Source organism: Astyanax mexicanus, chromosome 4, assembly GCF_023375975.1.
Source record: "Astyanax mexicanus isolate ESR-SI-001 chromosome 4, AstMex3_surface, whole genome shotgun sequence".
In the NCBI taxonomy this organism is placed as follows: domain Eukaryota; kingdom Metazoa; phylum Chordata; class Actinopteri; order Characiformes; family Acestrorhamphidae; genus Astyanax; species Astyanax mexicanus.
Window position 1 is genome coordinate 57793775 of NC_064411.1, and position 12478 is coordinate 57806252.

General features: G+C 38.5%; 1 protein-coding gene and 1 long non-coding RNA gene across 4 annotated transcripts in view; one reads left to right on the forward strand and one right to left on the reverse strand.

The window, feature by feature from the left end:
• Positions 1 to 12478, reverse strand: part of LOC125801081 (uncharacterized) — a 156342-nt gene that overhangs the window by 47796 nt on the left and 96068 nt on the right. The window lies entirely within an intron of this gene.
• Positions 1 to 12478, forward strand: part of atr (ATR serine/threonine kinase) — a 66858-nt gene that overhangs the window by 6016 nt on the left and 48364 nt on the right. For all 3 annotated transcript variants that reach the window (XM_049476722.1, XM_049476723.1, XM_049476724.1), the window contains exons 2-11: positions 449 to 540; positions 1196 to 1348; positions 3812 to 4317; positions 5332 to 5700; positions 6391 to 6572; positions 7721 to 7876; positions 9504 to 9703; positions 10607 to 10759; positions 10853 to 11051; positions 11929 to 12176. In XM_049476722.1, coding sequence (XP_049332679.1) covers positions 449 to 540; positions 1196 to 1348; positions 3812 to 4317; positions 5332 to 5700; positions 6391 to 6572; positions 7721 to 7876; positions 9504 to 9703; positions 10607 to 10759; positions 10853 to 11051; positions 11929 to 12176 — 2258 coding nt within the window. The remainder of the gene's footprint in view (positions 1 to 448; positions 541 to 1195; positions 1349 to 3811; positions 4318 to 5331; positions 5701 to 6390; positions 6573 to 7720; positions 7877 to 9503; positions 9704 to 10606; positions 10760 to 10852; positions 11052 to 11928; positions 12177 to 12478) is intronic.

Sequence of the window (12478 nt, forward strand, 5' to 3'; positions counted from 1 at the left end):
AGGTGGAACTTCCTAAAAAAATAAGCTTATTTGAACCTTATATCATATTTTATTCTTTTTATCTTCTCTCAGCGAAGTAAATAAAGTGTTTTAAAACTATATTATTCCTATTTTAGATCCTGTTATTGTACAATAATTAAAGCTATATAGTAAGAAGTCAGTGTAAATCAATGTAAATGTATACATTATTGACAGAAATTAAGATAAAGTAACTTTACTCAACAACTGCAGCATTAAGGTCATATTTTAAAATGTGTTTGTTTTATAGCTTAAAAGTAAGTCAGATGGAAAAGCTAAAAAGTTGCTAAAGTAACTTTACTGTCTTATATACTGGAATAAAGGTCATTTATTAGCTTTCTAAAAGTTTTTACTATTTTGTCTTCTATCAGCAAACAAATAATATATGTTAAATGCTATTCTATTTAAAACTAATGTTTTTCTGTTTTAGTGCCACTTCAGAGGAATACAACCAGACTGTACAGAAGCCACGCCAAATACTGTGCCAGTTTATTGACCGAATCCTGACGGATGTTGATGTCGGTAAGTAGGGCTGGGTAATGTGATTTAATAAAACGTTCCAATAGTGATTAGTATTAGACTTGTTTTAGTCCTGTTTCCGCCTGCTCCCTCCAAAAATCGCTTGTTTTAATCCCTTTTCTGCCTGCTCTCTCCAAAAAAACGCTTGTTTTGGTCTCGATACGCCTGTTCTCCCAACAAAAATCACTTGTTTTAGTCTCTTACCTACAAAATCCCACCAATAATTGCTTGTTTAAGTCCCACACCCACCCACCACAGTGCTGAATGCATTGATTAAGATTTAAACTGATTTCAGACACAATAAAAATCTTGTAGTAGAGGCAGATTTAGGCCTGTAAACTGGAGGAAAGGATTAAATCTGGAATTAAAAAAAATATAATTCAATTAAATAAATAAATACATTTATTATTATTATCATTACTAATTGATTAGTTGTTTTCATTCTGTTTGTTATGCATGGAAATAATTTATTACTATTTATTAATTTATGGGATTTTTCTACCCGCCCAGCAAGATATTCTGACCCCTACTGTATAGCTTTAATAAAGTCTTTAATATTAAATTTAAAATGTAAAAAATCATGATACAGAAACACGTTGTATGAGAGAGGAGGCGTGTATTTAAACAGTTATAAATGATGTTTTTTGCTGTGTTTCAGTGGCGCTGGAGCTCAGTAAGAAGACCTCAGCAGAGCCGGCCTGTGTGATGCTGCTGGATTTTGTTCAGCACATCATTAAATCCTCACCGCTGATGTTTATAAACCCCGTCAGCCAATCAGAGCAGTTCAGAGAGGTGGAGAACAGCTGCGCAGGTGAGTCTTTAACTTCAACCCATAGAGAGACTGTAGCTCCGCCCACATCAGGGTCTTTTATTATCTAGAAGCTTGTACTGTTAGTTTTGTTACACAATTTATTTTTTGTGTAACATTATTATTGTTTTGTCTTAATTGTTAAGACTTATATTCTATTATGCAATTATTGGCACAAAATATTGTTACAGTTTTGCTTTTAATTTTTTGGTCCTAAAAAAACTTTATTTCTTTCTATATTTATACCGTATAAAACATTTATATTTATTATGTTGCTTTACATTCTTTTTTAATATTAATTATTTATTTGTATAAAATGTTTCAGTGTTTTGTTATAGTGCCAAAAATAAAGTTTTTCACAAAAATACCTCCCTAAAATGTCAATGTTCTTGTTACTGTATTTTTCGCAATATAAGGTGCACCGGATTATAAGGCGCATTTTATGAGACACTAGTAAGGAACAGGGGTATTGCCATGTTTCCCTTTTGGATGATGAAACCTGTAATGCTAAGCTAAGCTAAGTAAAAAAAAACATTTCTTTTAAAGTCAAACAAGTGCTGGATGTTAATAAATCCGTGTATCATTCGTTCATTTGATATTCAATTGAGAATCAAAATCGGAAAATTTAAAAACCAATTCGTTTTTTCGTTTTTGAATATAATACCAAAAAACGAATAACGGCTTGTATTTTGTATTTTTATTTGGTTATCCAAACAAAAATTGGAAATTTAAAAAACGGACCAGGAGCCGAATTTGATTTTGATTTTGAACTTGACCCATTTGTGTGCCCCGGAAGTTACTGATTTGTTTATTCTTGGTGGGTTTCTGTTGCGCGGGAGTTCACTGCAGTGTTATCTACACAGTCTGTATTGCTGTAGGCTTTGGATGGAGTTGAGGATGGAGAGTTTTATCTTGTTCAGAGGAACTAAACGCGTTGCAGTGAAAGAAGACGATATGACAACAGAAAATACATGTCTTTTTCGGTTAAGGTCGTGTTGAACACAGAACCTTCTAACACTCATTGCAGAACATCGCTGGATCCCCATTTGCTGCAACGTGCACGAAATCTCTTCATGCGTCTTACCACCTTCAAAAAGATCTTTAATTAGGCCAGAATGTGGTTCCAGTCCGGCCATGCTGCCTACAGCAATACAGACTGTGTAGATAACACTGCAGTGAACTCCCGCGCAACAGAAACCCACCAAGAATAAACAAATCAGTAACTTCCGGGGCACACAAATGGGTCAAGTTCAAAATCAAAATCAAATTCGGCTCCTGGTCCGTTTTTTAAATTTCCAATTTTTGTTTGGATAACCAAATAAAAATACAAAATACAAGCCGTTATTCGTTTTTTGGTATTATATTCAAAAACGAAAAAACGAATTGGTTTTTTAATTTTCCGATTTTGATTCTCAATTGAATATCAAATGAACGAATGATACACGGATTGTTAATCTTCACAAATTTCTCTCCTAAGAAAAACTGTTTATTTGGGCAAGCAAAGTAAGTAAAGCGCTTTTGTTTATTTACAGTAGGCTTAGATTTCCAGATTTCCACTAAGGCTGGGTGCAGCAGCATTAGCATTAGGGGCTAACCGCTAGCTAGTAATGCTAATGCTGCTCCAGGCCAGCAGACTACAGGCCGGTAATACTCACCTGCGAAGGGCGAAAGAGGTAACGCTTAGCGCAGTGGTTAGCGGCTAATGCTAATACTGCTCCAGTCTGGGTGCTGGAGATCTAAACTGAATCTCCTGTATAACTCTGTACTTCAGTGGAGTGTCTTTACTGCTCCTTAATACCTGACTGATAGAATTCATACATAAGGAGCACCGGATTATAAGGAGCTCTGATGATTTTTGGGAAAATTAAAGGATTTTAAGTGCAGCTTATAGTGCGAAAAATACGATAATTGTATCGGATAAAATTTGGTTGGTTTAATCAATCAATCAATCAATCTTTAATTTTGACTCGGAAGTACATTGAGGGCAACCCTCATTTTCAAAGTAGCCGAGCGTTTACAAACAAAGGGATTGACATGACAGAGAAAATAATAGCTACATTTAATCATTTTAAAATAACAGTAAATAAAATATAAAAATAGGTAAAAAATAAAAATAGAATTAGAATAAAAAAAAAATACAAATATAATAAAGCTTGGTTTATTTGATAAAAATCAAGATCAAAAGAAAATGAGATTAATACAACAAAAATTAGTTAAAATTAGCTAAAACTAACTTACATAATAAACATAATAAAAGGAAAATACAAATAAGTGAACAAAAAAAAATAATAGTAATAATAATAAAAGAAAATCAAAATAAGTTAAACAGCAATAATACAAAACTAAACATAATAATAATAAAACAAATAATAAGGAAACAAATAAAAAGGAAATAAAAAACTAAAAGAAGAACTAAAATAAAAAATTAAAGTTAAGATCTGTTTAATGAAATTTTCTTATCTTCAGATTTCAGCAGGTGGATCATCACCCGGCTCCTGCGGATCGCCGCCGCTCCGGAGTGTAGCGTCCTCCACCAGAAGATCTCCTCCGTCATCTGCTCTCTGCTACACCTCTTCAGGGCGAAGGGTCCCGTCATTTTTGGCGCATTTGCGCGGGAGTTTATCGGGATGGTTCAGGATCTTTTGCTGCTGTACGCGCAGTGTGGCGCCCCCTCGTGGGCGTGGCCGGCGCCGGTGGAGCGTTTCGCAGTTAACCCCAGACCTGCCGTACCTTACCTGACCCCCTCCACCCTGCAGCTCAGCTCCAGGAAGTCTGCTCAGGCGCTGTTAGCCGCTACGCTAACCGTGCTCGCTAACGTGCTGCAGGGCGTGTTCTTCCCCAGAGAGGTGGGGCGGATCTGGGACTCCTGCTGCGTCCTCCTGTGTGACGGTAGCCCGCGGCTAAAGGCCGTTAGCATGGAGCTGCTGACGCGTATCGTGGCGCTGGGCGGGTTTCCTGAAGATCACGCTCAGGTACGTACTGTAGAGTAATGATTAGCAAGAGCTTGTCGATATGATAAGATACGATACTGAATCACGATACTGTTCTCATTCCACCGTTGTTTTCTATCATTTTAAAATGATTAGTTGTGTCTCTAGTATGAATAAATACCATGTGAGCTGGTTTTTGTAAAAAAAAGAGAAGAAGAAGAAGAAGAAGAAAAGTGCTCCGGTGTTTCTGTTTAGCCCTACTTTAGCACGCTGAATTAGTGTTATCTGAAGAAGGACAGGATTTCGGCTCTTGTTATGAATATTCATACAGTATATCGCCTCTGATTGGCTCTGATGTAGCAGAGAAAGCCTACCTAACAGACCCCCCCCCCCAGTCAATTTCAGTCAATTTCAGTCAATTTTGCAGCTCTAAAAATCAAAGGACAAATGTTTTCACAGATACAGCATTAGTTATAAAGATACAGCACTAATATACTAATATATTAATATACTGTTGTACTGATATATTGATATTCTGATATGTTAATATACTGATATATTTATGTACTGATAGATTGATATATTGATATGTTGACATACTGATGTACTGATATACTGATATACTTATATACTGATATATGGATATATTGATATACAGATATAATGATACTATAATATACTAATATAATGATATTTTAATATACTGATATACTGATAAATTGACATACTAATATACTGATACATTTATATACTGATATACTGATATATTGACATACTGATACATTGATATACTGATATACTGATATGTTGATTTATTTTTATTCTTATATACTGATACATTGATATACTGATATATTGACATACTTATATACTGATACATTGATATACTGATATACTGATATGTTGATTTTTTTTTATTCTTATATACTGATATATTGATATTCTGATATAACGACATACTGATATACTGATACACTGATATATTGATATACTGATGTGCTGATATACTGATATATTGATACACATTTATATATTGATCTATTGAAATGTTCTCAGGTGTTCTTCACGGCGTACCTGTCTGTTCTGGACTCTCTCTCCGGGAATGAAGAGTCGGAGTTCTCGGTTTACGGGTCGGAGTTCCTGGCTCTGACCCGCCGAGTGTTCGTGCCGGAGCCGGGGGGCCACGCTCGGTTCCAGAGGGTCCACCTGAACCTGCTGATGGACGCTGTGCACCGATTGGTTCTGGGCGGTTCTGTGGAGCGGGTGGAGCGGCCCGAGGTCCGGACCACGCTCTGCCAGCTGTTCTGCTTCATGCTGGAGTTCGTTCCTCCTGGATACGAGTCGGCGGTTCTGATCCGGAAGGAGAGAGTGACGGCCGTCTGTAGAACCATGGTCCAGTCTATTGGAACTCACCTGGACCAGCAGGTACCTACAGAACCCTGATATAAACCATGCTATTAATTATTATAGACTAATTTATACCACTGATTTAATGAGAATATAACGATAATATAGTGCAAAATTCCTGAAAGTGCAAAAAAAGCCAGCAGACTTCTTCTGAATGAGGGATCCATACCTACTGTTCATAGCAAGTTAGCAGATGAGGGAGATGAACTAGCTTGTTTGTGTTTTTCCATTTAGCACAATCTAACACTAACTTGTTGTAAGTAAACACTCAGTATAAAAACATGGGGCGTGGCCAGCAACAGCTCATTTGCATAAAAGTGACATAGCCCTTAAACGGCTCGTTCTAAAAAGGATTGAAACTGGTAACTTAGAGCAAAAGTATTATATTGCAGGGCTTTTTAATGAAGTATTATTGAAATAATAGATTTGTTATTCATAGTATTATTAATAGTAGCTTTATTGTGCTTTAGGAGTATAATAACATCTGTATTTTAGTGTAAGTCATGTGTGAATTCTGTATTTTTTTGTGTTTTTATTTGTATTTATTGTTGTTTCTGCTGCTAAATGAGACCAATCCCTGTGATTATCACTCACCTGTGCGTTATCCTGAGTTATTGTGATCAGATGATAAAACTGTTAGATTTGGAAGTATTAATGTTATAAGGAATTAAACGTGTGTGTGTGTGTGTGTGTGTGTGTGTGTGTCAGTATGTGGAGGGTTATCTGTGTGCTGCGCTGAAGACTGAAGGCCTGGCTGTTCTTCAGGAAGCTCAGATATGTGGAAGTGACTCAGTGGAGCCTCCTGCAGGATACGAAGAGGAAATTCCAGCTAAACGTCGCAATCTGTCTATTTCAGCGCTTTCCGGAAAAGTGGCCACGACACAGCCGGTGTAGGTGAACTCTACACACACTCTACATCCAATAATAATCCTTCAGATTATGAAGGAACACATAAGGAGCTAACAGTGCTAGGAACAGCATGCAGTTCATTCCTGTGTTATTTGTGCGAATAACACATCAGTGTTTATATACTTTACCCAGTAATTCAGAGCTAAGAAACAAATGGTTAGAATTAGTCTATGGAGGAAAAACACCACCAGCCAAGTACAATTGAGATCCTCAACCACTCCTCCACCGGACTAAAGCAGTGTTATACCAGATCACCGGAGCACTTTTTTTTTTCTTCACAAAAATGAACATTTTAAAATGAATATAAAAAATAATGGAATGAGACAATATTAATCTTTAATTTGCATTTATGTTTTATTTATTTAAGATATTTTAAAAAGGTAATAACCAGTTTATATTTTCAAGTTTGTTTCTTTTAAAACAAGTGTAATTGCATTATTATCCCATTGTTTTATCCATATTTCACTTTCAGCATGTGTGAAGCTCACGTGGGTTGCCAGGTTGAGGACACTTTTTGATAATCGTAATATGTTTTGTCAATTATGTTTATTTGTATGTTTGTTCACATATATAACACAGTAAACAGTATTTTAGCCAGTCATGCTTCAATAACCATGACTTCATAACATACACACAGTGTGAACTAAAGAAGGTAAAGAAATAAATGTATAATTCCCAAACTAATTATAATAAATTATTATTAAAATTTTTGCTGTCTTTAAAAAGTGTATAATTACATGTCAGTGGCATTTAATGGTCTTTAAATTACAAAAATATTGTAGTGTATCGCCTAGTATATATATTTCTGTATGCTGTGGAGGCTCTGTATTTATTGTTAGCATTTTATAGTATTGCATTCTGGATTAAATGATATATGTAACATTTCTTAATCTCAGTTTATGCTCACTTCTAACCTGTTTAGGAGAAAATTGGTCTGCGTCCGTCTTGTAGTCCTTCTAGGATCTAAGCTCCACCTCCTTCTGTAAAACTCGTTGTGTATATGAACTGCAATGTAATCCTGTAGATTACCTGTGTCTGGTGGTATTAACATGTGTGTTGGTGCGGTGTGCGGACAGGTGGTGTTGGTGCGGGTCTGGTGGTATTAACGTGTGTTGGTTTTGGTGTGCAGACAGGTGGAGATGCGGGGTAAAAGTGAGGTGTGGGCTGCTGTTCTCTCGCGGATGGAGGAGATGCTGAAGCAGCTGAGAGATCCTGCAGTTCAGAACTGTCTGTACCTGATGGAGGGGCTCGCCGTCATCTTCCACCTGGCTGCAGTCTGCTCCAAGTAACTCACCTACATCCTGCACCTCCCTATTACTGCACAGATTACAGGGAATACGCTACAGAGGGGTATAGATATGGAGGAGGAGGAGGGTATAGATGAGTATGAAAACCTGCAGAGGATTATAGGTATAGATAAAGAAGGAATGGATGGATATAAGTAGGTCTAGAGGGGTATGGGAAGGTATACATGGATATAGCTATAGATGAAGAAGGAATGGATGGATGTAAATATGTATAGATAAGTATAGTTATACATCTATCCATACACTTATCCATACAGCCAACCATATACCCAACCATCTATCTATACACTTATACATACAGCCAACCATCTAGCCAACCATCTATCTATAATCTTATACATACAGCCAACCATCTAGCCAACCATCTATCTATAATCTTATACATACAGCCAACCATCTACCCAACCATCTATCTATACACTTATACATACAGCCAACCATCTACCCAACCATCTATCTATACACTTATACATACAGCCAACCATCTACCCAACCATCTATCTATAATCTTATACATACAGCCAACCATCTACCCAACCATCTATCTATAATCTTATACATACAGCCAACCATCTATCTATACACTTATACATACAGCCAACCATCTACCCAACCATCTATCTATAATCTTATACATACAGCCAACCATCTACCCAACCATCTATCTATACACTTATCCATACAGCCAACCATCTATCTATAATCTTATACATACAGCCAACCCTCTACCAAACCCTCTACCCATCCCTCTACCCATCCCTCTACCCATCCCTCTACCAAACCCGCTACCAAACCCTAGATGACAGATGACGGTATGGATGGGTATAGATAGATATAGCTAAGATAGATAAGGAGAGTATAGAGGGGTATAGCTATAGATGAGGATGGAATGGATTAGTATAGAGGGGTATAGCTATAGATGAGGAGGGTATGGATGGGTTTAGATTGATATAGCTATAGATGAGGAGGTTATTGATTGGAATAGCTATAGATGAGGAGGGTATGGATTAGTATAGAGGGGTATAGTTATAGATGAGGAGGGTATGGATTGGTATAGCTGTAGATGAGGAGGGTATGGATTAGTATAGAGGGGTATAGTTATAGATGAGGAGGGTATCGATTGGTATAGCTATAGATGAGGGTATGGATGGGTATAGATGGATATAGCTATAGATAAGGATAGATGAGAGTATGTATAGATAGCTATAGCTGTAGATAAGGGGGTATGGAAGGATTTGAGTATAGATGGATAAAGCTATAGAGGAGGAGGGTATGGATAGGTATAGCTATAGATGGGGGTAGGGATGGATTTGAGTAGGTATAGATGGATATAGCTATAGAGGCAGAGGGTATGGATGGGTATATCTATAAATGAGAGGGGTATAGATAGTTATAAGTAAGTACACAGGGGTATGGATGGGTATAAGTATGGATAAATATGACGGTTTTCAGGGGTAAGAATGTTATTGATCAGTATAGATGAGTGTAGGTATTGATGGGTATGGTGTGGTTGGGTTATAGATTGGTATAGATGGAATGAGTGAACTGTAGATTAGATATTGGTCTGATTTTATTGGGTTTTATTTGGTGTCCCTGTTGCTGTAGTGCCGTTCAGACTCCTGCTGAGAAATCTGCAGATCCCTCCTCCTCCACCCACTCAGCTCAGCTGGTCTGGCTGAAGGCGGAGGTTTTGACTCAGGTGGTGGAGACCTGTCGTACTGTCATGGCCAACTACACCGAGGACGACCTGGAGCCACTGGTGGACAGAACCATCAGGATACTGGACGCCATTCTCTACCTGACCAGTGAGTCTTACTGTAGATATACCTAATCTACACCCAACCATCTACCCATCCATCTATCCATACACTTATCCCTATAGCCAACCATTCATACACCCATCCAGCCACTCTACCACCCAATCATGCACCCATTCATCTCAATTCTCAACCCAATTCTCAACCTAGTCCTCTACCCATTCATACACTCAAGCATCTACCAATACATACACCAAACCATCTACCCATCAATACACCAAACCATCTACCCATCCATACACCCAACCATCTACCCAATACTGTGCCCAACCAACCAACCATACACCTAACCATCTACCCAACCATCTATTCATACACTTATCCATCTACCCAACCAACCATCCATACATACATTTAGCCACTTTACCACCCAATTGCCTGCCCAACCATACATTCAACCATCCGCCCTACCATCCAGAAAACCACCCAATGACCAATACACCCACACACTCTACAACCCAACCATACTCCCATCCAGCCCTCCTTACCACTCAACCATCCGCCCCACCGTCCACTCAACCAAACATTTAACCATATCTCCAATCGTCCACCCAACCATCCACCCTACCATCCAGAAAACCACCCAATGACCACTACACCCACACACTCTACAACCCAACCATACTCCCATCCAGCTTCCTTACCACTCAAACTTCCGCCAAACCATACATCCAACCATCCGCCCAACCGTCCGCCCAACCATACATCCAATCATCCGCCCAACCGTCCGCCCAACCATACATCCAACCATCCGCCCAACCGTCCGCCCAACCGTCCGCCCAACCATACATCCAACCGTCCGCCCAGCCACTGTCTGTAACAGTGTTTTAACTTGGTTAATTTTATTTTTGTAAACTGGTACAGTTTAACTCTACTCTCTGCTGTCTCCAGTCTACACTCAGCCAGATGCCGGTCTGTGCCGCAGTGTCTGCGCCCTGCTGTCCGTCCCCTGGGTAACTGAACACTCGTCCCTCTCAGCCTATCAGACGGCTTCGTTTCCGGCGGGTCTGACGGGACTGTCTCAGAAACTGGCTCCTGCTTACAGTGAGTTTAATACAGTATCTGATATTGTTCAGCTGGTGTTGCTGAGATGTTTGATGTGAATGCGGTTGATTGATTGGTTGGTGTGTTCTGCAGGGGCGGAGTCTCGGGCTCGATGTGTGTTCCTGTTGTCGGTGCTGCCGGCGGCGGTGTGTTGGGAGTGGCGGTTGGCGGTGTATCGCTGGGCTCTGCAGAGTGCGGTGGAGTCGGAGCGCCGCGGCGCCGTCAGGGCCTTCCCCCTCCTGCTGCACCGCCTCGGAGTTAAATCCTACAGCCTGATCCACGACGTCCTGCTGTACGTACACACACACACACACACACTACACACACACACTCTTTAATACGCTACTCTACTAAATATATAAACTAACACCCTCAGGGGGATTAGTCTTTTCTTTATGTTGTTTGCTGTAATTTAATATTTTGTTATGTTTTTTTTATAGGATTTTTAAGTTGTAATTATTGATTTTTGATTAATGTTATTTGTACAAAATTCTCCCTTATTAAAGCTTTTTCAGCCTCCGTCAAATAGGTTAATTTCTGAGATTTGTTTTTAAAAACTTTTATTCAGTATCCACTATGAGTTCTCCACTATCCACTAATAATTGTAATTGCTTGGTATTCTACTTTTTTGTATCCATTACTGATTATTTAGTATCTTCTATGAACTATTAAGTATCTACTACAGATTATTTACAACAATAATAATATCATGTAGTAAATCTATTATCCATTATGAGTTGTTCAGTATCCACTATAAATGATTTAGTGTCTTCTCTGAACTATTTAGTATCCACTATGAGTTATTCAATATTTACTATGAAATATATAGCATTCACTATGAATTGTTTGGTATCTGCTTTTAATTGTTCAGTATTCACTATGGATTATTCCATAATTGAATTATATGGTTACTACTAGAAACTATTTAGTATCCACTATGGATTATTCAGTATCTACTATACATTACTTACCACCCACTATGATCTATTTTGTATCTATTGTCAATTTTTTGTATCTACTTTTAATTGTTTAGTATCCAAAGTGTATTACTCAACTATGAACTATTCAGTATCCACTATGAATTGTTTAGTTGCTTATTTTAGTAGTTCCCTATTCCGTGAACTGTTACTCAGTATCCACTGTGAATTTTGTGTATGCACTGTGTGCAGGACGAGGCTGCAGGACTCCTCCCCCCAGGTGAAGGCGGAGTTAGCGGGTATAACAGGCTCTCTGCTCTGCTGTCTGTCTGAGAGCTCTCAGCTCTGCCTCTCAGAGATAACCCCGCCCCCTGACTTCCTGTGTGGGCGGGTCAGAATTTCAGACGCTCACTCGGGACATCCCACTACCATCGGGGCGTCCATCCTGCGACCGTTCCTCCAACTGCTCAAACCCAGCCAGGAGCAGCAGGTCAAACACGGTCAGAACCACCCGAATCCAGATCCAGTACATTCCAATTACATTTCAATTACATTTAATTACAGTTCCACTACAGGCCATTACATTTCAATTACACTTTAATTAACAGATTTCATTACAGAGCCATTACAATTTAATATAGTTCCAGTACAGGCCAATACTTTTCAATTACAGTTCCACTACAGTTACATTACATTTCAATTACACTTCAATTACCAGATTTCATTACAGATTCATTATATTTTATTACATTTAAATTACAGATCCATTCCATTCCATTACAGTTCCATTACATTTACATTA